Here is a 27,475-nt window from a genome sequence, read left to right on the forward strand (position 1 = left end):
CTGCATGCACCACACTACGCGGTAACTCTAGGCCAGGCCATCAGTCAAATCATCTCCTAACTGGCTTTCCTGCTTCCTGACTTGACCCTCCAACCCCTTTTACATGGTGCAGAGTAATTTTTCTACAGCCCAAGCACAATCATAACATTCTTCAGCCTAAATTCCCTCACAGGTTCCTATTTCTCTGTAGATAAAGTCCCAGTTCCTGATGTGGTCCATTAGGGCCCATATAAGTAGAGGCCACGTCCTTCTCCGGGCTCTTCTGTCTACATCCCCCTCCCCACCTATCACCTTACCACCTTAACTAAGCTGCTGGCATTCTGAGCTGGCCAGTGCCTCTTGCTATGTCAGGCCCTAGCTCAGACATCACTGTCTCTGGGAAGCCTTCCAAACCACCAAGTCTGGGTGAGGAGCCCTTCCTGGTGCTTTCTCAACACCCTGACTTCCCACCTCCAGACTATTTAAGTGCATGCTGCCTCAATTAGAATTGAGCCTCAATTGAATTAGACAGGAGGCCTTCCATGAGGGCAGGAACCATATTTACCTAGGATAATGCCAGAGATATAGTACATGCTCAAAACATATACTATATGAATGAATATTTCTTGAACTCCTGACCTCAAGCAGTCCTCCGACCTCAGCCTCCCAGAGTGCTAGGATTACAGGCGTGAGCCACCGCACCAACCGAGAGCCTACTGTCTGCCATTTGAAGTTCTCATGTCCGTAAGTATTCCTGTACATTTCAAAGGTCCCTTATAGTCTTCTTTCCTCCTGGGAAAAATGATTTTACAGTGAGAAGGAACCAAGTGTCCCCTTTTCAGATGACAAAACTGAAGCCCAATAAATATCTATTTGGTGCCTGCTTTGTATCTGGTTGGAATTGTTAGGTCCTGGGATATATGAATCAGGAGAGTCTACCACAGAATGGTAGAATAAGTGGATGTTCAAACAAATCCATATATTCATTCATTCATTTAGAAAATGAATGACTCTCCTGATTCATATATCCCAGGACCTAACAATTCCAACCAGATACAAAGCAGGCACCAAATAGATATTTATTGGGCTTCAGTTTTGTCATCTGAAAAGGGGACACTTGGTTCCTTCTCACTGTAAAATCATTTTTCCCAGGAGGAAAGAAGACTATAAGGGACCTTTGAAATGTACAGGAATACTTACGGACATGAGAACTTCAAATGGCAGACAGTAGGCTCTCGGTTGGCTCGGTGGCTCACGCCTGTAATCCTAGCAATCTGGGAGGCTGAGGTCGGAGGACTGCTTGAGGTCAGGAGTTCAAGACCAGCTTGAGCAAAAAAAAAAAAATAGAACACTTAGCCAGGCCTGATGGTATGTAGTCCCAGCTACTTGGGAGGCTGAGCCAGGAGAATTAGCTGAGTCTAGGAGTTTGAGGTTGCTGTGAGCTATGATGACACCACTGCACTACTCTAGCAGGAAGATAGAGTGAGACTTGTCTCAAAAAAAAAAAAAAAAAAAAAAAAAAAAGTAGGCTTGAGCTCGAGATCATCATGAACTATGAAATTGAAGTGGAGCAGTGGTATTAAGTGGTACTCGCTTTGTCAAAAGAAGGTGGAAGCTGAAAATAAATGGCCAAAAAATGAGAAAGTCATATATAGCAGATAATATATTATTTATATTTGATTTAATTATCTTATTTTTCTCAGGCAGTAGTATAACTACTACTTTTTTTTTTTTTTTTTTTTTTTGAGAGACAGGATCTTGCTCTGTAGCCCAGGCTGAGGTACTGTGGCTTGATCATAACTCACTGCAACCTCAAACTTCTGGGCTCAAGCAATCCTCCTACCTCAGCCTCCCAAGTAGCTAATAGTAGCTAGGACTACAGGCACACACCACCATGCCTGGCTAATTTTTTTAAATGTTTTGCAGAGATGGGATCTTGCTATGTTGCCCAGGCTGACCTCGAACTCCTGGACTCAAGCAATCTCCCCACCCGACCTCCCAAAGTCCTGGGATCACAGGTGTGAGCTACTATGTCCGACCATTATGAGCAATTCTGAGTCACCTAGATTGTCAACCACAATGAAAGAAAGTAAAGGAAAAGATTACAAACGATTAGGAAGACAAACTGCCTTCAAATCATGACGAATCCTCACCATGTTTCTGGAGAATCTCCTGAAGACCTGGCTTGGAAGCAGCATCCAAGGTGCCTTCCCCACCGACACTGCCCTCAGTATCTTCTTCTGTAGCAGAAGAGCCTACCGAAGGAACGTGAAGTTTGGTTTCTAAATCTTGAGCATCTGGCTTCAGGAAGGCAGCTGGACCATCAATGCCTAGGGCCCAAAAGAAAAAAAGAGAGGAAAGTGTTATCCACTATTTAGCTGGGTGGTTTTGGTGAATGTGATCAGAACTAAGAATGACCAAATCATTTCATCTCTTCTCCTTCCTTAACACCCACAGGAACACCTGTTAAGAGAGTAGTCCAGGCCTGGTGTTCATTTTATTAGCATCCTCTCTTAGTGAAGTAACATGTACCTCATGCTGTGCTTTAGAAATTTAAGAATGAGGTCAAGAAAACAAAGTAGGTGCTCCATAGCACAGATCAGCCCAAGCCAAGAGCTCAGGGGACTTGACTTAAAGGCTCTTAATCCTATTCTATGCCCCACCCCCCAGATGATCCTTTGAGCCAGCTACTGGAAGAATGGTGCTGTCTTCTAACTCCTGGCTTCATGGTTAACCTCTGGCAAGATGTAACAATCAAAACTGTAAGCTCTTCAAATAGGCCATTCAGACTAATTCATTTGGCACGTAAAAACAACAGTTCTAGGATGGAATGAACTTTAAGGCATCTTCCACTGATTAGACCATTGCTTTTATTCTACTCAAAGACCCAGAATGTGATTATCCAAAGGTACCTAGAAACGACGCTAATGTTGTCCCTTTGGTCCATCTGAGAACCTTCCTGCCTTCTCCTAGGTTTTGTGAAAATTGTCCCCCAGCAGGAAGTAATGCTGCCTGAATACACACCATGTAGGATGACGTTGTTATGAGGAGTATGAGGTTCCACTAAAGGAGTATGCTCCTCACTGCCTCTGGGCTTTGACCGACATAGCCTGGCTTCTGGATTTGGCTGTACCATGAGTGGGTCAAGGCGCTTTTTTCTTTGCTTCTTCTCCAGCAGTGCTCTCTAGGAAAGAAATGTGATACTACAGCCAGGAGAGTTATACCAAGACCTAGCCACTTTGAATATTTATAACTTGTTTTTCATTGATCCTCACAAAAACTCCTGTAAATTAATTTTTTCCCACTTAAGAAATGGGAAAACCACTGCCTTTGCTCTTTATAAATGTTTTCTTTTTTGTAATGTTAAATATAACATTTATTAAGGAATAATTCCTCAAATAAAAAAATACTTATTTAATTAGGGAGTATAGCTCTATGGCAATTACTGTTTGAAGATAATTTGTCTCTGACTATTGTGTAATAAAATACAACTTGTGGTTTTGTGGGAAAAAAAAAAGAAATAGGAAAACTGAGGGAAGATTACCATACAAAGACGAGGCAGACACTGGAGTAACAAAGCTGCACGCCAGGAGTGCCAAGATGATCAGAGACCACCAGGAAAGAGGCATGGGGCCAACTATCCCTTTGATCCTTCAAAAAGAAACACCCTGCTAACACCTTAATTTTGACTCTGGCCTCCAAAATTGTGAGAGCATCATTCCTCTAGTGAAAGAAAGAGGAGAGGGGAGGGGAGGGGAGGGGAGGGGAGGGGAGGGGAGGGGAGGGGAGAAGAGAAGAGAAGAGAAGAGAAGAGAAGAGAAGAGAAGAGAAGAGAAGAGAAGAGAAGAGAAGAGAAGAGAAGAGAAGAGAAGAGAAGAGAAGAGAAGAGAAGAGAAGAGAAGAGAAGAAAAGAAAGAAGGAAGGAAGGAAGGAAGGAAGGAAGGAAGGAAGGAAGGAAGGAAGGAAGGAAGGAAGGAAGGAAGGAAGGAAGGAAGGAAGGAAGGAAGGAAGGAAGGAAGGAAGGAAGGAAGGAAGGAAGGAAGGAAGGAAGGAAGGAAGGAAGGAAGGAAGGAAGGAAGGAAGGAAGGAAGGAAGGAAAGAAAGAAAGAAAGAAAGAAAGAAAGAAAGAAAGAAAGAAAGAAAGAAAGAAAGAAAGAAAGGGGAAAATTGAGATAAAGAAAGTAAGAAGGATTCATTCCTTTCACTTAACAAATGTTTATCAAATACCTATAAAGATCTAATTAAAATCACAAAATGCATTTCTAGCCAAGCAGATTCAAGTCTACTGAAAATATGGTAATTATCAATATCATATCATTATCAAAGTATGATCACAAGTTCAAAACATAAACATATATGCATAAAGGAAAAGAGGGAAGACCACATCAATGGTGACTTCTTTGGGTGGCAGACTACGAACAATTATTTCCATTTTTCTAGTTTTTATTTTCCAAATTTTCTAACTTTTTAATTTTTTTATTTTTAGTAGAGATGGGGTCTTGGTCTTGCTCAGCTGGTCTCAAACTCCTGAGTTCAAGTGATCCTCCTGCTTCAGCCTCCCAGAGTGCTATCTAACTTCTGTAATCGGAAGAAAAAAATTTTATTTTCCTCTAAACCTCAATTACTTCATGTTCTAATCGGCCAAAGAGCAATAAGTTTTGCCTTCTTCTTATTATTTTTTTGAGACAGAATCTCGCTCTGTTGCTTGGGCTATAGTACCATAGTGTCAGCCTAGCTCACAGCAACCTCAAACTCCTGGGCTCAAGTGATCCTCCTGCCTCAGCCTCCTAAGTAGCTGGGACTACAGGGCACACCACTACACTTGGCTAATTTCCTTTTTTCTATTTTTAGTTACCCAGCTAATTTTTTCTATTTTTAGTAGAGACAGGGTCTCACTCTTGCTCAGGCTGGTCTTAAACTCCTGAACTCAAGTGATCCTCTTGCCTCAGCCTCCCCAAAGTGCTAGGATTACAGGTGTGAGCCACCACACCTGGCCTAAATTGTGCCTTCTTGCTCATCTTACATAATTAGAAATCAAACAAATTTGGGCCAAGGGTGAAAAAAAAAATGTCAGCTGAAACATAACAAACAGAAAGCAATGAACTCTGTGGATTAAAACAAAATATAGATTATAGCAAAAAAAGTCAGGAAAAAAAAGCATGAGAGACTATATGAGAAAAAGTCCAATGAAATGGGAAAAGAAAGTACTAGCACATATACTTTGAAACTTTGGTAAATAAGAGCTTCTAACACAGAAATAATTATGGATCTGGGATATCTCTGAATAAGAAAAATGCCAAGCCCCAAGCTAAAAAATAAAGCCATGATTAAAAAGCAAATATATTACAACCTACTTACTCCTGTTTTTTAGGCAAAAAGCCACCTATTTATTTTTCTTCATTGATTCTGCTTTTAGAAAAGTACCTCTAGGAAAAAGAGCCACTCCAAGGGATAAGACTATCCATAGGAAAGGAAGGAGTGGTGGCTGGGTGGGGGGAAAAATAGGAAAGGAAGTAAGTTTTTCCTGAACAGGGCTGATGATGCAGATAAATTCAAAAGATAAAGAAGAAATAGGCTGGGTGTGTGGTGGCTCACGCCTGTAATCCTAGCACTCAGGAGCTTGAGGTTGCTGTGAGCTAGGCTGACGCCATGGCACTTTAGCCCTGGCAACAGAGTGAGACTCTGTCTCATAAAAAAAAAAAAAGAAAGAAAGAAGGCCGGGCACTGTGGCTCACGCCTGTAATCCTAGCACTCTGGGAGGCTGAGGCGGGTGGATTGCTCGAGTTCAGGAGTTCGAAACCATCCTGAGCAAGAGTGAGACCCCCCTTCTCTAGTATAAATAGAAAGAAATTAATTGGCCAACTAATATATATAGAAAAAATTAGCCAGGCATGGTGGCGCATGCCTGTAGTCCCAGCTACTCGGGAGGCTGAGGCAGAAGGATGGCTTGAGCCTAAGAGTTGGAGGTTGCTGTGAGCTAGGCTGACACCACAGCACTCACTCTAGCCTGGACAACAAAGCAAGACTCTGTCTCAAAAAAAAAAAAAGAAAGAAAGCCATTCTTTTTTTACTTAACCTGTATATATAGGGAAAAGACTGGGGAGTTAAGACAATGTGCCACCATGGACTATATCATCAAGAATAAATAGACGTTATTTCGTTGACTTTTATCCCATGTTAAAAAAAAAAAAAAGAATGAACAGATGTTAGAGTAAGAAATTTAATATTTTGAGATTTCATGAATTATGACATACAGGACTTTAATGTGCCAGGAACATTAAATACATAGGAAGCTATAATAAGTTCTTCCCCATAGAATTTGCTGGTAAGATTCTTCTAGCAACTCAGAGGTCTTGTATAATGGATGAGAAATAACCCACCTGAAGAGACAAGTTATTTCTCATGTTTTCTGTAAATCTGAAGTACAGAAAACAGTAGAGGCCGGGCGCAGTGGCTCACGCCTGTAATCCTAGTACTCTGGGAGGCCAAGGCGGGCGGATTGCTCAAGGTCAGGAGTTCAAAACCAGCCTGAGCGAGACCCCGTCTCTACTATAAAAACAGAAAGAAATTAATTGGCCAACTAATATATATATATATATATATATATAAATAAAAAATTAGCCAGGCATGGTGGCTCGTGCCTATAGTCCCAGCAACTCGGGAGGCTGAGGCAGTAGGATTGTTTGAGCCCAGGAGTTTGAGGTTGCTGTGAGCTAGGCTGACGCCACGGCACTCACTCTAGCCTGGGCAAGAAAGCGAGACTCTGTCTCAAAAAAAGAAAAAAAAAAAAAAAGAAAGAAAGAAAACAGTAGAAACTGCCATATTTTATCTATGTGGCCACCACTATTTAGTGTCTCCTCATATATACAGTCTCATAACTGTGAAATGAAAAACACAAGCTATAGCCTAATCCATTTTATTAACATATATAAGGAAAAAATGTTCTATAGAAAAGAAGTATTCTGCTTATAGTCTAGAGAAGAGAGGCCAAAGAACTAGAATTTGACAGAGTTTATCCAGTCTGTCCAACAAAGAGAAATACTGAATCTGGTAGACAAGAGTATTCTATTTACTAGGTGAGCTTACTCTCTGAGGACAGGAAACAGTACAAGGCTTCTTAAAAACTCTGATTAAATAACCCTCGGTACTACCTAGTTTCATTGCCTCTGAGTCTTTGCTTACCATCAGCCTTCTAATTTTCAATTTAACTTCATCAATATCGTATTCCCAGGAAAAGAGCATCATGAACAGTAGAGATGAATACACACTGAAAGAGTAGAGTTCCTATTGCAAATTAATAACTTGGTGTCCTGGTCTTATAATTTACTGGTGTGACTTCAACTAGAGTGAGTTTATGCCAAAGGACCTAGTTACATCCAGTTCACTGACAAACCATGGTGATTCTGCCAAGGTATCTGGGGAAGCCACTCTATCAGCCTCGACACCCATCAAATTCATTTAGACCAACAACAAGAAAAACAACTGTAGACTCAAATTAAACTTCAGGGGCCAGGTGCGGTGGCTCAGGCCTGTAAATCTAACACTTTGGGAGGCCTAAGCAGGAGGACTGGCTGAGGTCAGGAGATTGAGACCAGTCTGAGGAACATAGTGAGACCCCGTCTCTACATAAAGTAGAAAAATTAGCTCAGCATGGTTGTGCGTGCCTATAGTCCTAACTACTTGGGAGGCTGAGGCAGGAGGACTGCTTGAGTTCCGGAGTTTAAGTTGCAGTGAGCTATGATCATGCCACTGCCCTCATGCCCAAGCAAAAAGTGAGACTCTGTTTCAAAAAAATAAATAAATAAAAATTAAATTTAAAATTTTAAAAATAAAAATAAAAGCAAAATATACTCAATGGGAAAGTATTTTTTTTTTTCTTCTTTTCCTTCAATGTCATAGCAAGTAATTGGGAAAGTATTTTAATAAATGATGTTAGAACAACTGGATGTCCACATGCAAAAAGGCCATCTCACAGTATATATAACTCAAAATGGACCATATATAAACAGAATAAGTTCTAGCATTCAATAGCACAGTAGGGTGACTACAGTTAACAATAATTTATCGCATATTTTGAAATAGCTAGAAGAGACGATTTAAAATGTTCCCAATAGAAATGATAAATGTTTGAGATGGTGGGTATGCTAATTATCCTGAACTGATCACTATACATTGTATGTACTGAAACATCACTATATACTTCATAAATATGTACAGTTATTATGTGTCAATTTTTAAAAATTTTTTAAAAAGGATATACAAATGGCCATTAAGCCAATAAATGCTCAACATCATTAATCATTATGATAATGCAAATCAAAACTACAATGAGATATCACTTCACATCCACTAAAATGGCTCTAAATCAAAGACAGACAATAACAAGTGTTGGTAAGAATATGGAAAAACCGGAAGCATCATACAACGCTGATGAGAATGTAAGATGGCTCAGCCTTCTGGAAAATAGCTTAGCAGTTCCTTAAAATGTTTAACACAGAGTTACTACATTGCCCAGAAATTCTGCTCCTAGGTATACACCTAAGAGAAGTGATAACATGTCCACACAAAACCTTGTACACAGATAATCAGAGCAGCCTTATTTATAATAGTTAAAAAGTGGAAACAAGTCAAATTCCATCAACTGATGAATGAATAAACAAAATGTGGTATATACACATACCATTATGTTATTTGACAATAAAAAGGAATAAAGTAATGATATATTCTACAACATTGATGAACCTGATCCTAAGTCAAAGAAGCCATATACAAAAAAACCACATATTGTATGATTCCATTTATGAGATTTAAAAATCATTTGTATACTTTATCTCAGTGTATATTTATGGTAAGATGAATTATATCTCAATAAAGCTGTTTAAAAAACTATATGGGGCCAGGTGTGGTGGCTCATATCTGTAATCCCAGTACTTTGGGAGGATAGCTTGAGGTCAGGAGTTTGAGACAAGCCTGGGCACCATAGTGAGACCCTGTCTCTATACAAAATAATTTTTTAAAAAATTAGCGGGGGGGGGGGCAATATACATAACCTTAACATTTGTATCCCCATAATATGCTGGAAAAAAATAATAAAATAAAATAAAATTAGCCAGGCACAGTGGTGCATGCCTGTAGTCCCTGCTACTTGGCAGGCTGAGGCAGGAAGACTGTTTGAGTCCAGGAATTGGAGGTTGCAGTGAGCTATGAGTGTGCCACTGCACTCCAGCCTGGTAGACAGTGCAAGACCCTGTCTCAAAAAACAGAACAGAACAAAATCGACATAGAACAAAATAGCCACATGTAAATTATCTGAAAATGTAGGGGTTTGAAACATTACGTTCTAAGATTAGAACATCAGGAAAATATGATGGACAGCAAACTGTAAGCTAACACTGTGGCCTGGATGATGAAAGAATGAGTTCAAAGAAGGGGAATGTTCTATATGGAAACAGGGAAGGTAGAGCCAAAGAGCAAGATTCACCCTGTGTCTCCAATACTATCCAAGTCAGGGAGAGTGTCCTGGCCAGATACTCATGTATCTCCTTCCTTTGACAGGTATAGCCCTTCAGAAGAGGTGAAGTAATTAAATCATTACATATTAATGATGTTCACTGTAAATATCATTTTACAAACTCTACTTACTCTGATTTCAAACACACCAAGCCACCTTCTGATTGTAAACTCTGCACAGACTGTTCTATTGAGAATGTGATGACCCTCTGATTCTGGTATAGTTCACTGGAAATTAATTCCCTGGTTTAGAGTCATCACTGAGGAGACTGGATAACGGGAACCAATCCTCATGAGACTAACTTTGCTCACTCTTAGCAAACTATTTCTTACAAAGCTCATGACCAGTGACTCTCAACCAATGGGACATTCCCATAGCAGAATTCCTAAGAGTCTGATCTAATATATACCTGGGGCAGGGTTTCCCCAGCCCCTCCGACCTCTATTGCCAATCACTGTCAAAGTGCACCACTGACTGCGTGCAACTGTACGCCTCCGGCAGGACGGCGTGCTCTGGACTGTGAAGCTCCCGCCAAGATACTGCCTGCTTATGAGGCCTAGGCTGAGCTGCAACCTACCCTTCCTCAATATACCTCCATCTCTATTCTCCCTAATTTAAGATATTCTAAGATCCTTTCTAACATTCCATTATTTTAACCAGTGTAATCTCAGTCTACAGATGAAACAACTGAGGCCCATCGAGTATAAGAACCTTACCTAAAATCACACAGTGAATTAATGGTAGAGCTAGACCTGGAACCAAAGCCACTGGGTTCCCCCACCCAGTGTTTTATTCATTATGTGGTTCTGCGTTTATTACACACCCTCTGAATGCGCAGCTCGCACTTGTGTATGTTCCTCGACCCCATGCTGAGCAACCTCCTTCTTATCTGCATGGTAGCATTTCAGGGCTCTAAAAGTGTTTTCATATGCTATTTAACATCAAAATTTATATATCACGTCCAAAGATTATTTTTTAATTTTTAAAAATTTCTATAAATTTTATGTCTTTATATTCATTCACTATCTCTGAAGGATACACTTGAAATCAGTGACACCTCTGGTAAAGAACTGGGCCAACTAGAGGGACAGAAACTTTCCATCAAATTTCTTTTTTGTATTATTTGAATTCTTACCATATGCTTTTATTACCTACAAAAAATAATTTTAAAAAGTAAACATAATTTTCAAAAATCTGTGCTATAAAAAGGCTTACAAAAGTCCCAATATTTATACCACATATACACCATATGAAGTATTCTCAATGAAAAAAATAAAAATCATAAAATACTGGGGCTTCCTTTTTTTTTGGAGACAGACTCTCACTCCATTGCCCTGAGTGCCGTGGCATCAGCCTAGTTCACAGCAACCTCAAACTCCTGGGCTCAAGTGATCCTTCTGCCTCAGCCTCCCAAGTAGCTTAGACTACAGGTGCATACCACGATGCTGGCTAATTTTTATATTTTTAGCAGAGACAGGGTCTCGCTCTTGCTCAGGCTGGTCTCGAACTCCTGAGCTCAAGCGATCCTCCTGCCTTAGCCTCCCAGTATGCTAGGATTACAGGTATGAGCCACAGCACCCAGCCAGGGCTACCTTTTAAAAACTCCAGAAAATATATCTATATGCAAAATTCAAAAACTAATGTCTTGATAAATGAACCATAGATTTCTTTTAATGTTAGCAAAGTATGTACCATTTGGCCTTATAACATTAGGATGACTATGAATAAAAATAAATCAAAGATCTAAATTTTTGTGGTCACTTCCCCCTACATAGTTTGCTACACAATGGAATGAACAATATAAAGGGCTCATCAAAATCATTCTGATCTTGGGGGTGGGGGGAACAAGTGTGTATGTATATGTATATGTCTGTGTGTGTGTGTGTATATATATATATACACAAAGTTCTGATATGTATGTATGTGTATATATATATATATACACACACACACACACACACACAGAACTTTCCCACGATCATCGCAAATTAGTTTCTTTCCTACTTTTAAATTATTCCAGGCCAGGTGTGATGGCTCACACCTGTAATCCTAGCACTCTGGGAGGCCAAGGCAGGAGGACCACTTGAGGTCAGGAGTTTAAGACCAGCCTGATCAAGAGTGAGACGCTGTCTCCACTAAAAATAGAAAAAAAAATTAGCCAGTCAACTAAAAATAGAAACAAAATATTAGCTAGGCATGGTGGCTCACGCCTGTAGTCCCAGCTACTCAGGAGGGAAGACAGGAGGATCACATGAGCCCAGGAGTTTGAGGTTGCTGTGAGCTAGGCTGACGCCACGGCACTCACTCTACTCTAGCCCGGGCAACAAAGCGAGACTCTGTCTGGAATGCAATGGAATGGAATGGAATGGAATGGAATGGAATGGAATGGAATGGAATGGAATGGAATGGAATAGATAGTTCTACCTTTCAAGTAATTTATTAGGCCAGAAGTCCCATCACTAATTCCACCAGCAACATAAAGATGATAAAACTTTAGAAGCTTTTAGTCCCCTACAGAATATAGACATCTTGATTGTTAATAACAGACTACATTAGAAAACATTCATATAAAAAAGCAAATACAAAAGCATGCTGAGTATAGGTTCTAAGCTGCCCAATCATAATGATCATGCCAGGAAAGAACACAAAACTGTTCATTTATTTCTTCATTCATTCAAAAACTAATGGATTGTTATATACTCAGCCTTATGCCAGGAACTTCTGATATACTGATTATCAAAAACACATTTGGTTCCTCTTCTCCTGGAACTTAGTCTAGCAGAGGAAGCAAACATAAGTAAAACCACTGCCCACACACATAAAAAAAAAAGTTTAACTAAAAACTGGGACTAGGGCTGTGAAGAAAATTATTCCGTAGCAATAGAGGTTGTTAAGTAGCATAGCAGCAAATGCAGACCTGCATTTTAGGATAAGAAAACAATCTTGCAGTTAAATGAAATTACAGTGTAGAGAGGTATTTAAGGTAGCAGAACCAAATTACTACATTAATACAATGTTAACATTCTTCTAATTCTTATGAAAGTACCAAGAAATTTTCAGTGATTATAAATCCAAATAAGTTTTATTGCTGATATCCTCAAAGCACTCTGGTCTCGCCATAGCCACTCTTCTTTCCATGGCCCTGCCAAGCCTTCAGAGCCAAGACCACCAGCTTCACTGTCAACATAGCTGGCCATCTATTTCAAAAGAGGAGACTCTACCCACCTGATTATCTAGTTTCAGCTGTCGAAGCCTCATGGTCTCGTCTTCAAAGGCACTATTAAGAAAAAAAGCATGTAAAAAGCAAATCTTCTTAAATCCTTTATATTTTATTTTATTTTTGGGGACAGGGTCTCGCTGGGTCACCCTGACTAGAATGCAGTCACGTCATCATAGCTCACTGCAACCTCAAACTCCTGGGCTCAAGGGATCCTCCTGCCTCAGCCTCCCAAATGCTAAGACTATGGGTATGTATTGCCACGACCACCTAATTTTTTGTTTTTTAAATTTTTTGTAGTGATGAGGTCTCACTATGTTGTCCAGGCTAGTCTTGAACTCCTTGCCTCAGGCAATCCTCCTGCTTCAGCCTTCCAAGTAGCTGGGACTACAGGCTCTTGCCACCACGTCCAGCATGGAACCAATCAATTCTGCCTTAAATAAACTATCAGTTTCTAGATCCTGCCCACACTGACTGAGAGAGGACTTTCCATCCTTAATGACAAACTTATTCCACAGGGGACCTCAGAGGGCTGAAATGCCCAAAGGATAAGAAAAAGATGAGAGCACAGACTCCATGCATGCAGCCATTTCTTTTTGTTTTAAACCATGTATTGAGTATGCATTATGCTCCTAACACACAGCTAAGTATTTTACACACATTACAGTATTTATTCCTAAAAACAACCCTATGAACTAGATACCATTATTTTTCATACTTTGAAGATGAAGAAACAGAGACATGGAGAGTTGTGTGGAAAGTTAAATAGCAGAAACAGACCCTAATCCTGGTCTCCTGTTAGAGTCCAAATTACAAAAATCAAGTATATTTTACTTCATTTTAGAGCTTGTTCTAGGAGAGGGAAAATTAAGCTGTGTATATAGCATCTTACTAGTGCCCAGCGATCACCTTAAGGTCTGGGCAAGTCATGTAACTTACTCTCCAAGTTTGCCATTAATAACACTAAATATGTAGTAATCAAAATGTGAATAAACAGACAAGATTTAATACCACTGTGGGGAGACAGATTAGTTTGAAGAAGAAAAAGCAACAAATATTGGATCAAAACTACTATCTTCGGTTGATAAACCAGACCCTTTGAACTGTTTTTTTTGGTTTTTTTTTGAGACAGAGTCTTGCTCTGTAGTCCTGGCCAGAGTGCCATGGGGTCATCATATTAACAGCTCACTGCAACCTCACACTCCTGGGCTCAACGGTCCTCCTGCCTTGAGCCACCATGCCCAGCCTCTCTTTTGAACATTTTTTAACTCGCTCTGAAGTCTTTTTTATTTTTGACAATTTCCTAATTTAAGATTTTATTTTGTGACTCAGCATTTTTAGAAACAGTAAAGTATGAAGCAATGCAGAAATGGTTCTTAATTATTTAAATTATAAATTTTTACTGGGAGCTTACTGTCAGACAAACTGGAAATACATGGTCCTATTTAAGAAGACAAATTCTGGCCAGGCATGGTGTTTCATGCCTGTAATCCCAACACTCTGGGAGACCAAGGCAGGAAGATCACTTGAGGTCAGGAGTTCGAGACCAGCCTCAGCAAGAGGGAGACCCCATCTCTACTAAAAATAGGAAAAATTAGCTAGGCAATTAAAAATAGAAACAAAAAATTAGCTGGGTGTGGTGGTATGCATCTGCAGTCCCAGCTCCTTGGGAGACTGAGGCAGGAGGATCGCTTGAGCCCACCAGGAGTGTGAGGTTGCTGTGAGCTGGGCTAATGCTACAGCACTCTAGCATGGCCAATAGAACAAGACTCTGTCTCAAAAAAAAAAGAAGACAAATTCCATGACTACAAAGGGAAACATTTGCTACATTTAGGGTAAATACACCGAAGAATCTATCCATGGTTTAATGGTTTACATGACATTCTTACATTTTAGAAGGTTTTATGCATTTTAATAATGAATAGCAACTTGGAATTTGCATACTATCTCCAAAACTCTTCCTGCCTAATCACCTGCGAGCAGGTTTAGTAACCCCTCAGATACAGATGTACAGGTGCTTTCTGATTTTCTGACAGTGCCCTCTATTAATTTCCTCATAACTTTTTAAAATATTTTTTTATTTCAGCATATTATGGGGGTACAGATTTTAAGGTTTCAATAAATGCCCATTCCCCCCCCATTTCCTCATAACTTTTACATTAAAAAAAAAACAAAACAAAAAACACCAGCTAGTCAATAAATCATGTTTTTCTCCCAGCTCAAAAGAGGGGCAAACAATACAACTTTTATGTACCCATAACAATTAAAAATAAAACATTTAAAATAAGTAAATAAAGGGGCAAACAAAAATGTTAGATGTGATATCCCTCTGGCTTCAACTTTGTGGGCCTATGTTTCTTTTAGATATGTTCCTATGTTTTCATCCTCATTCACATATTTTTAAGTCCTAAATTTAAAAATCCTTCATTAATACACTGCTACTAGTATTAATACAGCACTACCATTAATTACTGGTATTCATTGGTTATTAGTATAAACTTGAAAAAGTTCTATATAAAATGACTAAGTCAAAAAATTATGAACATAATTTTTTTTCTAAGTTTTTCTTCTAGAAAAAAAATCTAGTGTTAATGGACTAGTGTTTTAAAATAGCTGCTGCTGTGAATTTGCTTTTCCTTCAATTAATTAACTGTCCTCAACACTGAACCAAAACTGTGATCCCTTCTGTAATGAGAAAAAAATAATAATTCCCCTTCCCCCAAATGCTAAAAACCTCCTTGAAAATGGTAAAATCTGACACATAACTAAAGTCCTCAAACATTTCCTTAAGGCCTCTAATAGTGAAAAAACCAGGTGTGTCTTTAATGCTGTATCTAGACACCACTTAATTCCTTTCATCAAGCCTGGGCAAGCTGAATAGACAATCTAAATAAACAGGGTATAATGAAAGCATTTTGACATGAACAGAAGAGACAATAAATAGAAATATAATATTTACATACATCCTATATATCAAAAGCCATACTTTCCCTGAATTCTTTTAATTATAATTTAGCAAAAATTGGCAGGGTATGGTAGATGTGCCTGTAATCCCAGCATTTTGGGAGGCTGAGGCAGGAGGATTACTTGAGGCCAGGAGTTGAAGGTTACAGTGAGCTGTGACCATGCCACTGTATTCCAGCCTGGGTGACAGAGTGAGAGACCCTATCTCTAATTTAAAAAAAAAAACAAAAAACTATAACTTAGCAAAAATAAAGATACTTTATAGATGTATATTCAATGTGAACTAGGATTTCTAGTCTAAACTGGAATATATTCTTACTAAATTTGCATTTTTTTCCCTTTAATATTCTCTTTCCTTCATTTCAAACTAGGAGTAGCAAGTCTAACCAAGCCTGGTTAGTAAATTAACATGAAACAGAATTCCTACAGAATAAAACAAATGGAATTATCATTTTTCCTCCCACTTATCTCACAGAAAATTTCCTATGTACTCAGTCTAAACAGTGGAAACCCTAAACACACATCTTAGAGAAACACAGAAACACTTAGTGTGGCAGAGGATAGTGCTCACAGAACACTATTCTTTTGAATAGTGCACTATTCCATTGAAAAGAAGATAGTGCTCACAGAACACTATTCTCTGGTTACCACCAGCCAAAGTCTACAGTGAAGGGCACATGGAGAGAATTTTCTGAGAATGTGCCCCCTTACAGCCATCTTTGCTTATGGATACCATTTTTCCTAATCCCCCATACTATTATTTGCTTATTCATCTACCAAATATTTGGCAAAAGTCTGCTAAAAGGAAGACCCTATCCACTCCTATATACATACTTTAAGAGTCACTAGATGAAATGAAAACAAAGCAAGTATCTATCATCACTAAGGTGGATAAAAATTTTTGTTTTATTTTGTTTTGTTTTGTTTGAGACAGAGTCTCACTCTATCACCCTGGCCAAAGTGCAGTGGTGTCATCATAGCTCACTGCAACCTCAAATTCCTGGGCTCAAGCCATCCTCCTGCCTCAGCCTCCCAAGTAGCTGGGACTACAGGTTAGTACCACCATGGATAAAAATTTCTGATACAGTTATACAATGAAATGTCCAGGTACAGATCAATAAAAATAAACTTCACTCTAACACAAAAACATGAATGGATCATAAACACAATGTTAAAGAGAAGAGGAGACACACAAAAGAATACACATAGCTGGCCGGGCGTGGTGGCTTACGCCTGTAATCCTAGCACTTTGGGAGGCCGAGGCGGGCGGATTGCTCAAGGTCAGGAGTTCGAAACCAGCCTGAGCGAGACCCTGTCTCTACCAAAAATAGAAATAAATTAATTGACCAACTAAAAAATATATATACAAAAAATTAGCCGGGCATGGTGGCACATGCCTGTAGTCCCAGCTACTCGGGAGGCTGAGGCAGTAGGATCGCTGAACTCCGGAGATTGAGGTTGCTGTGAGCCAGGCTGACGCCATGGCACTCACTCTAGCCTGGGCAACAAAGTGAGACTCTGTCTCAAAAAAAAAAAAAAAAAAAAAGAATACACATAGCAAGTCTCCTTTTATACGAAGCTAAAAAACTAGATCGTTTACAGAATATACACATAGGACAAAATATTCATAAAGAGAAAGGAAACAATTATCTAAAAAGTCAGAGCACGGTGGCTCACGCCTGTAATCCTAGCACTCTGGGAGGCTGAGGCAGGTGGATTGCTCGAGGTCAGGAGTTCAAAACCAGCCTGAGCAAGAGCGAGACCCCGTCTCTACTATATATAGAAAGAAATTAATTGACCGACTAATATATATAGAAAAAATTAGCCGGGCATGGTGGCGCATGCCTGTAGTCCCAGCCACTCAGGAGGCTGAGGCAGCAGGATTGCTTGAGCCCAGGAGTTTGAGGTTGCTGTGAGCTAAGCTGATGCCACGGCACTCACTCTAGCCTGGGCAACAAAGCAAGACTCTGTCTCAAAAAATAAAAAAATAAAAATAAATAAAAAATAAAAAGTCAGAGCAGACCCATACATCTATGGTCAATCAATTTTTGGCAAGGGTGCCAAGATCACTCAATAAGGAAAGATCAGTCTCTTCAATAAGTAGTGTTGGATATACACACACAGAAGAATGAATTTGGACCTCTACCTCACACCATATAGAAAAATTAAGTCAAAATAGATCAAAGATATAAATATAAGTGCTGAAACTATTAATATAAAACTCTTAGAAGAAAATATAAGAAAAAATCTTTGACATGGGATTTGACAATGAATTCGTAGACATGCTACTAAGCATTAGCAACAAAAGACAGATAAATTGGACTTCATTAAAATTTAAAACTTTTGTATATCAAAGGACATTATCTAGAAAGTAAAACAACCCACAAAATGGAAGAAAATATTTTCAAAACATGTATCTGATAAGGGTCTAGTATCCTGACTATACAAAGAACCCTTACAACCCAGTAACAGAAAAAAAAAAACATTTTATTTTTTATTTTTTTATTTTTTGTAAATTAATGGCAGAAAAAAAAAACCACTTTAAAAATGGGCAAATGATCTGAACAAATATTTCTCCAAAGAAGATATACAAATATATGGCCAATAATCACATTACAACATCATTTGTCATCAGGGAAATGTAAATCAAACCCACAATGAGATACCACTTCACACCCAGTAGGATAGCTATAATCAAAAAGACAATAACAAGTGTTGGTGAGGATGTAGAGAAATCAGAACCCTCACATTCTGGTAGGAATCATAAATGGTACACACACTTTCGAAAACAGCCTGTTTCTCAAATGATTAGATATAAAGTTACCACATGACCCGATAATCCCACTCCTAGGAATATAGTCAAGAGGAACGAAAATATATGTCCACACAAAAACTGATAATTTTTTTTATTTATAGCATATTACTTCTTTAATTTAAAGGATTTTGGAAATAATACACGTTACAAGAAGATTGCTGTGCCAAACATTTTTTGCATGAATTATCTTTTTTTTAAATGTTTTTCCACATTGCTTATAAAAATAATGCACAGCCAGGTACAGTGGTTCATCCCAGCTCTTTGGGAGGCCTAAGCAAGAAGATTGCTTGAGATTGGGAGTTTGAGACCAGCCTAGGCAACATAAAGAGAACCTGTCCCTACAAAACAAATTTTTTAATTAGCTAAGTATGGAGGTGGGAGGACTGCTTGAGCCTAGCAGTTCAAGGTTGCAATGAGATATGACAGTACCACGACACTCCAGCCTGGGTGACAGAGCAAGATCTTATCTCTTAAAAAAAAAATACTCATTTTGTGTATTTTGTCAAAAATGTTAAAGAAAAAGAAATGGTCTTTTTAAAATCCTACCATTATAAAGGGCCAGCTGCAGTAGCTCCCGCCTGTAATCCCAGCACTCTGGGAGGCTGAGGCAGGAAGACTGTTTGAGTCAGAAGTTTGAGACCAGTCTGAGCAAGAGTGAGAGCCTGTCTCTACAAAAAATAATAAAAAAAAAATTAGCCGGGTGTGGCGACATGTGCTTGTAGTCCCAGCTACTCAGGAGGCTGAGGCAAAGAGGATTGCTTGAGCCCAGGAATTTGAGGTTGCTGTGAGCTATGATGATACCACCACATTCTGGCCTGAGTGACAGAGTGAGACTCCATCTCTAAAAAAAAAAAAAGAGGCCGGGCGCGGTGGCTCACGCCTGTAATCCTAGCTTCGAGGCCGAGGCGGGCGGATTGCTCAAGTTCAGGAGTTCAAAACCAGCCTGAGCAAGAGCGAGACCCCATCTCTACTATAAATAGAAAGAATTAATTGACCAACTAATATATATAGAAAAAATTAGCCGGGCATGGTGGCGCATGCCTGTAGTCCCAGCTACTCAGGAGGCTGAGGCAGAAGGATCACCTGAGCCCAGGAGTTTGAGGTTGGTGTGAGCTAGGCTGACGCCACGGCACTCACTCTAGCCTGGACAACAAAGCGAGACTCTGTCTCAAAAAAAAAAAAAAAAAAATGAAAAAGAAAAAGGCTGGGCGCGGTGGCTCACACCTGTAATCCTAGCACTCTGGGAGGCTGAGGGGGGCTGGATTGTTCAAGGTCAGAAGTTCGAAACCAGCCAGGGCAAGAGCAAGACCCCATCTCTACTATAAATAGGAATTAATTGGCCAACTAATATATATAGAAAAAATCAGCCAGGCATGGTGGCACATGCCTGTAGTCCCAGCTACTTGGGAGGCTGAGGCAGCAGGATCGCTTGAGCCCAGGAGTTTGAGGTTGCTGTGAGCTAGGCTGATGCCACGGCACTCACTCTAGCCTGGGCACAAAGCAAGACTCTGTCTCAAAAAAAAAAAAAAAAAAAAAAAGTAATCACTAATATTTCAGAAAATATCTTTCCAAATATTTTTATAAATTTTTATAATTTGAAATATTTCAATCATGTTAATATTATACAATAAGTATCTTTTAATGTTATTAAAAAGGTTGTTTAAATATAATATTAAATGGCTAAATAATGTTCTATCATATGGACATTCCATATTTTTCTTTTTTTTATTGTGACAAAAAGCACATACATAAAATTTACCATCTTAACCATTTTATTTTTTTTTTTTTTTTGAGACAGAGTCTCGCTTTCTTGCCCAGGCTAGAGTGAGTGCCGTGGCGTCAGCCTCGCTCACAGCAACCTCAGACTCCTGGGCTCAAGCAATCCTCCTGCCTCAGCCTCCTGAGTAGCTGGGACTACAGGCACGAGCCACCATGCCCGGCTGATTTTTTATATTATATATATTAGTTGGCCAATTAATTTCTTTCTATTTTTATGGTAGAGACGGGGTCTCGCTCAGGCTGGTTTTGAACTCCTGACCTTAAGCAATCCGCCCGCCTCGGCCTCCCAGAGTGCTAGGATTACAGGCGTGAGCCACCGCGCCCGGCCCCTTAACCATTTTTTTTTTAATTTATTTTTTTCAGCATATTTTGAGGGTACAAATGTTAAGGTTATGTATATTGCCTTTTCCCTCCCTCCCCCCTCGGGTCAGAGCTTCAAGCGTGTCCACCCCCCAGTTGGTGCACATCGCACTCATTATGTATGTATATACCCATCCCCTCCTCCCCCCACCTGCCCGACACCTGATAAATGTTATTCCTATATGTCCACTTAGGTGTTGATCAGTTAATACCAATTTGCTGGTGAGTACATGTGGTGCTTATTTTTTCATTCTTGGGATACTTCACTTAATAGAATGGGTTCCAGCTCTATCCAGGAAAACACAAGAGGTGCTATATCACCGTTGTTTCTTATAGCTGAATAGTACTCTATGGTATACATATACCACATTTTATTAATCCACTCATGTACTGATGGGCACTTGAGCTGTTTCCACATCTTTGCGATTGTGAAATGTACTGATATAAGCATTCAAGTGCAGGTGTCTTTTTTTTATAGAGTAACTTTTGTTCTTTTGGGTAGATTCCCAGTAACGGGACGGCTGGATCAAATGGTAGATCCACTTATATTGCTTTATGGTATTTCCATAATGGCTGGGTGTGGTGGCTCACACCTATAATCCTAGCACTCTGGGAGGCCAAGGCCGGTGGATCGCTCAAGGTCAAGAGTTTGAAACCAGCCTGAGCAAGAGTGAGACCCCCATCTCTACTAAAAATAGAAAGAAATTAATTGGCCAATTAAAAATATATACAAAAAAATTAGCCGGGCATGGTGTTGCATGCCTGTAGTCCCAGCTACTGGGGAGGCTAAGGCAGAAGGATCACTTGAGCCCAGGAGTTTGAGGTTGCTGTGAGCTAGGCTGATGCCACGGCACTCTAGCCTGGGCAACAGAGTGAGACTCTGACTCAAAAAAAAAAAAAAAAAAAGTATCTCCATATTGCTTTCCACAGAGGTTGAACTAGTTTGCAGTCCCACATCTTGACCATTTTTAGGTGTACAGTTCAGTAGTGTTAAATATATTTACATTGTGTTGTGTATACTTGAATTTTCAGGGCAGTACTATTCATAAAGCCAAAAAGATGGAAATATCTGAATGGAAATATCTGAATGTCCATCAACTGATGAATGGAAACAAAATGTGGTAAAACCACACAATGGAATATTATACAGCCATAAAAAGAAATAAGTACTGAAACATGGACGAACCTTGAAAACATGGTAAGTAAAAGCAGCCAGTCACAAAATACTACATATGATTCTATTACTATTTTTATGAAATGTTCTAAATAAGCAAATAGAGAAACAGAAAGTAGATTAGTGGTTGCTTTGGGTTTGGAGGGACGGGAATTAGGAGATGTAGCTAAAGCGCATGGGGTAGCTTTTTGAGGTGATGAAAATGTCCTAAAATCGACTATGGTGATGATTGCACATGTCTGTATATAACTATACTAATAACCACTGAATTACATACTTTAAAAGGGTGAATTATATGGTATATGAATTATGTCTCAATAAAGCTGTTATAAAAAAAGAAAACATCAGTCTGTATGATTCTAATAAACGAATGAAATGGATAATAAAATCTTCTTTACAGAATGTCAACTAATAAATGTAGAAAAAATGATAAAAATAGAATATCACCATTTTATCACCACATTAATTGATTCTTGCAAGAAACATCAATGGATGCTAAACCTTGGAGTGAAGTGCGATATTCAACATAATCTCATGTATCTCCCCACAGGTTGTATTAATCACAAAGAGGAAAAGATAACAGTGCAAAGAAAAAATCTGACAGACACCACCTTACCCAAGTAATTGGACACATCAACTGTGACAGGACACACTGACAACAGGTACCCTCATGTGTAACACTGAGAACAGCACAATAAAATGCGTGCAATATTCCTGCCAAACATGTTTAACCATAATTTATTAAGGAGGAAACAGACCCAAATGGAGGGCAATTTTGCAAAACATTTGTCAGGACTCTTCAAAAATGTTGGCACCAAGCAAGACACCTTTCCCCCAACTCACCAAAAAAGGACTGAAGAACTGTTCTAGGTTAAAGTAAAAGAGATTTAAGAGCTTTCTGGCAACCAAATATATCAATAATCCTTGAATTCTAGACCAAAACAAACATAGCAAAGAGACTATTATGGGTGCACTGAGGATATCTGATTATGAATTGTGTATTAGACAAGAATTTATATTACTGTTAAGTTCCCATGTGTGATTAGTTTATTGTGGTTATTTAAGTTCTGAGTAGGACTGGGGTAGAAATAATGAGGGAACATGAACAGTGTAGTAAGGTAGGGAGGAGAGCAATACTTCTCTGAGTAACCACAAGTCCATAGGATATGAATAAATAAATGAAAGAACAAATAAGTGAGGAGAAGGGACAGTTCTCTTTATAGAAAAAAATCCAATTAATAAAGTTAAAAGAAATAATGGAGGCCAGGCACGGTGGCTCAAGCCTGTAATCCTAGCACTCTGGGAGGCCGAGGTGGGCAGATTGCTCGAGGTCAGGAGTTTGAAACCAGCCTGAGCAAAATCGAGACCCCATCTCTACTATAAATAGAAAGAAATTAATTGGCCAACTAATATATATAGAAAAAATTAGCCGGGCATGGTGGCACATGCCTATAGTCCCAGCTACTCAGGAGGCTGAGGCAGAAGGATTGCTTGAGCCCAGGAGTTTGAGGTTGCTGTGAGCTAGGCTGATGCCACGGCACTCACTCTAGCCTGGACAACAAAGCGAGACTCTGTCTCAAAAAAAAAAAAAAAAAAGGAATGGAAACAGAAAATCACCATTAGGCAAACACCATCAATGGGTGGTAAAATTAATGGGTGAAAGTATGATAAGAAATAGGATTATCTGCATTGTCTCAAAGTATCTCCCCGAGTCCATTCAGACTACTATAACAAAATACCACAAACAGAGTGGCTCATAAACAATAAACATCTATTCCTCAGAGTTCTGGAGGCTGGGAAGTCCAAGGTCAAGGGGCGAGCAGATTTGGTGGAATGGGCAAAAGAGCTCTAAGGGATCATTTTTATGGTAAAGGCACTACTCCCATTCATGAGGGCTCCATTCTCATGACCTAATTGCCTCCCCAAAGTCCCACCTTCTAACAGCAACACTTTGGTGATTAGATCTGCAGCATGCTCATTTGCAGGAGGGGGAGACACACCCCTTCCAACCATAGCACTTCCCAAAAGATGATTAGTCATCACAAAGGGAAAAATAGTAACATTATAGTGGGGAAACCTGGAGACAGCTCCTTAATGAGTGATTAAGATTAACATCTCTAGTAGTAAGCCATAGAGACATCAAACTCTTCCCAATAGGATGCACCAAGAAAGGCACAGCACCACATCTTTGGTATTATAAAAAAAAAAAAAAAATGCACAATCCTAATTTAATCATGAGGAAACACTAGAAGAGCTCAAATTGAAGAACATTCTATAAAATAACTGGCCAGTACTCTTCAAAAGCATCAAGGTCAGTAAAGGCAAAGAAAGATGCAAATCGGGCGGGGGGGGGGGGGGCTCACGCCTGTAATCCTAGCACTCTGGGAGGCCGAGGCGGGTGGATTGCTTGAGGTCAGGAGTTCGAAACCAACCTGAGCAAGAGCAAGACCCCGTCTCTACTATAAATAGAAAGAAATTAATTGACCAACTTCTATATATAGAAAAAATTAGCTGGGCATGGTGGCACATGCCTGTAGTCCCAGCTACTCGGGAGGCTGAGGCAGGAGGATTGCTTGAGCCCTGGAGTTTGAGGTTGCTGTGAGCAAGGCTGACGCTGCAGCACTCTAGCCTGGGAAACAGAGTGAGACTTTGTCTCAAAAAAAAAAAAAACAAAAAAAGAAAGATGCAAATCAGAGGAGACTAAGGAGACATGGCAACTACATACAGTACAGGATCCTGGATTTGAATTCAGGACTAGAAAAGAGACATTAGTGGGAAAACTGACAAAAATCAAATAAGGCCTTAGTGCATTAGCTAACAGTACTGAATGGATATAAATTTCCAGGTTTTGATAATGGCACTATGCTCATATAAGATGTTAACATTAGGAAAAATGTGGTGAAAGGTATATAGGAATTCCCTAATATGTTTACAACATTTCTATACTTCTACTTAAAAAGATTTCTAAAAGTGAAGTACTAAAAAATATTAAATAATTAATATAGGTGAAGGGCGAAGATTATCAATTGTACTTTTCTTGTAACTTTTCAGCAAATTAAAAATTTTTTTTTCAGACAGAGTCTCACTTAGTTGCCCAGGCTAGAGTGAGTGCCGTGGAATCAGCCTAGCTCACAGTAACCTCAAACTCCTGGGCTCAAGGGATCCTTCTGCCTCAGCCTCCCGGGTAGCTGGGACTACAGGCATGCGCCACCATGCCTGGCTAATTTTTTCTATATATATTAGTTGGCTAATTAATTTCTTTCTATTTATGGTAGAGACAGGGTCTCACTCTTGCTCAGGCTGGTTTCGAACTCCTGACCTCGAGCAATTCACCCGCCTTGGCCTCCCAGAGTGCTAGGAGCAAATTTAAATTTTTTCAAAATAAAAAAACTAGAGGAAAAAGGAAAATAGACATTTTACTAAATATTTCATATTCATGATCTAAGTACACTTAAAAATCCCTATCTATGCCCTTTAATCTAGCACCTAAATTATACTCACAGTATGGAATGGAAATGGTATGAATGAACAATGAGGAAATCTGTCCAAGATCACATAACAGAAGCTTCGAACCTACATCAAAACATTATTCGGGCAGGGCGCGGTGGTTCATGCCTGTAATCCTAGCACTCTACGAGCCTAAGGTAGGCGGATGGCTCGAGGTCAGGAGTTCAAGACCAGCCTGAGCAAGAGGGAGATGCCATCTCTACTAAAAAAAAAAAAGAAAGAAATCAAATGGCCAACTAAAAATATATATATAAAAAAATATATAAAAAAAAATTAGCCGGGCACGGTGGCACATGCTTGTAGTCCCAGCTACTCAGGTGTCTGAGGCAGAAGGACCACTTGAGCCCAGGAGTTTGAGGTTGCTGTGAGTTAGGCTGATGCCATGGAACTCTAGCCCAGGCAACAGAGTGAGACTGTCTCAAAAAAAGCAAACAAACAAAAAAACATTATTCATTCCACTGCTAGTCTAGAGCTATAACCAACAAATCATTCTACTAAATAGTTTGAAGCATTCAATAATGTATTAAATGCCCCACCAGGACCTATGATTTTTTTTGTTTTTTGTTTTTTTTGAGACAGAGTCTCACCCTATTGCCTGGGCTAGAGTGCCGCAGTGTCAGTCTAGCTCATAGCAACCTCAAACTCCTGGGCTCAGGTGATCCTCCTGCCTCAGCCTCCCGAGTAGCTGGGACTACAGGCATGTGCCACCATGCCCAGCTAATTTTTTTCTATATATTTTTAGTTGGTCAATTAATTTCTTTCTCTTTTCAGTAGAGATGGGGTCTCGCTCTTGCTCAGGCTGGTTTTGAACTCCTAACCTTGAGCGATCCACCCACCTCAGCCTCCCAGAGAGCTAGGATTACAGGTGTGAGCCACTGTGCCTGGCCTCAGAATCTATGATTATTCTACATTCTCTACATCCCTGTCAAGTTCTCACAGCCTGTTAAGAGTACATTTTTCAAGCTATCAGTAAACACAAAATCCACTGCTGTTAAACAATCAGGGAGTGTTTTTTGCTGCCTCCTACACTGTGCCAGATAATAAAGATGCTGTGATCAGCACTTAACTGCAATTTGGCCAGTGATGCGGGAGGCTAAACAGGCTCCTTCTGTGGTACTGGAGAATAAGCAGCACTCTTGCCAGGAAAGCAACAGGATAAGACTTGCAGGGATTAAGGCTGTGAGCAGCAGTGGCTTTTGTAATACTGACCTGAGTGAACACTTCCTTTACTGACCATAGTATTGCTTCTGTCAACGGAAAAAAAAGCCAAACCCTGTAAAATAATTTTAAAGAGATTTATTCCGAGCCAAATTTGAGGACCATGACCCGGAGCCACTGCCAAGAGGCCTTGAGCAAGCGGGGTCGCTGTGGCTGGGTTACAGTTCAGTTTTATACATTTTCAGAGAGACAGGGGTTACAGGCAAAGTCACAAATCAATACATGAGAGGCATACATTGGTTTGGCCCAAAAAGGTGGGACATCTCCAAGCTGGGGGCTTACAGGTTATAGGTGGGTTTAAAGATTCTTTGGCTGGCAATTGGCTGAGAGAGTTAGTTAGACTTTATCTAGAAGACCAGAAAGGATATGCTTATTTTAAGATAAGGGTGTGAGCACTCTGGGAGGTCCAGACAGGAGGATGTTTTAAATTTACAATAGGTGTCTGCTAGGATGCTTTAAGACATTTTAAATTTATGATAGGCATCTGCTAGGATGCTTGAGTTAAGACCGGGGCTTCTTATCTTTTAGGTGATATTAATGCCATACCAGAATCAGGTTGGGAAGTAAACCACCCCGCTTATGGGAATTTGAATTTGTCAGCCTGACCTAGCTGGCCTCCTTAGGAAGGAGTTTTTTTTTTTTTTTTTTTGAGACAGAGTCTCACTTTGTTGCCCAGGCTAGAGTGAGTGCCGTGGCGTCAGCCTAGCTCACAGCAACCTCAAACTCCTGGGCTCGAGTGATCCTTCTGCCTCAGCCTCCCGGGTAGCTGGGACTACAGGCATGCGCCACCATGCCCGGCTATTTTTTTATATATATATCAGTTGGCCAATTAATTTCTTTGTATTTATAGTAGAGACGGAGTCTCACTCTTGCTCAGGCTGGTTTTGAACTCCTGACCTTGAGCAATCCGCCCGCCTCGGCCTCCCAAGAGCTAGGATTACAGGCGTGAGC

The 27,475-nt window shown here is 39.8% G+C and overlaps 1 protein-coding gene across 3 annotated transcripts in view; it reads right to left on the reverse strand.

Moving 5' to 3' along the window:
• Positions 1-27,475, reverse strand: part of TULP3 (TUB like protein 3) — a 64,113-nt gene that overhangs the window by 12,563 nt on the left and 24,075 nt on the right. The window contains exons 1-4 of one of the 3 annotated variants that reach the window (XM_012783190.3): positions 12,716-12,767; positions 6,360-6,528; positions 3,004-3,163; positions 2,133-2,309 (exon numbers count right to left, since the gene is read on the reverse strand). In XM_012783190.3, coding sequence (XP_012638644.3) covers positions 2,133-2,309; positions 3,004-3,163; positions 6,360-6,383 — 361 coding nt within the window. In that variant the 5' untranslated portion in view covers positions 6,384-6,528; positions 12,716-12,767. Of the gene's footprint in view, positions 1-2,132; positions 2,310-3,003; positions 3,164-6,359; positions 6,529-12,715; positions 12,768-27,475 lie in introns of those variants that run through there. The other 2 variants (XM_012783187.2, XM_076007765.1) reach the window with 2 other exon arrangements.

Source organism: Microcebus murinus, chromosome 10 (genome assembly GCF_040939455.1).
Source record: "Microcebus murinus isolate Inina chromosome 10, M.murinus_Inina_mat1.0, whole genome shotgun sequence".
NCBI classification, from domain to species: Eukaryota; Metazoa; Chordata; class Mammalia; order Primates; family Cheirogaleidae; genus Microcebus; species Microcebus murinus.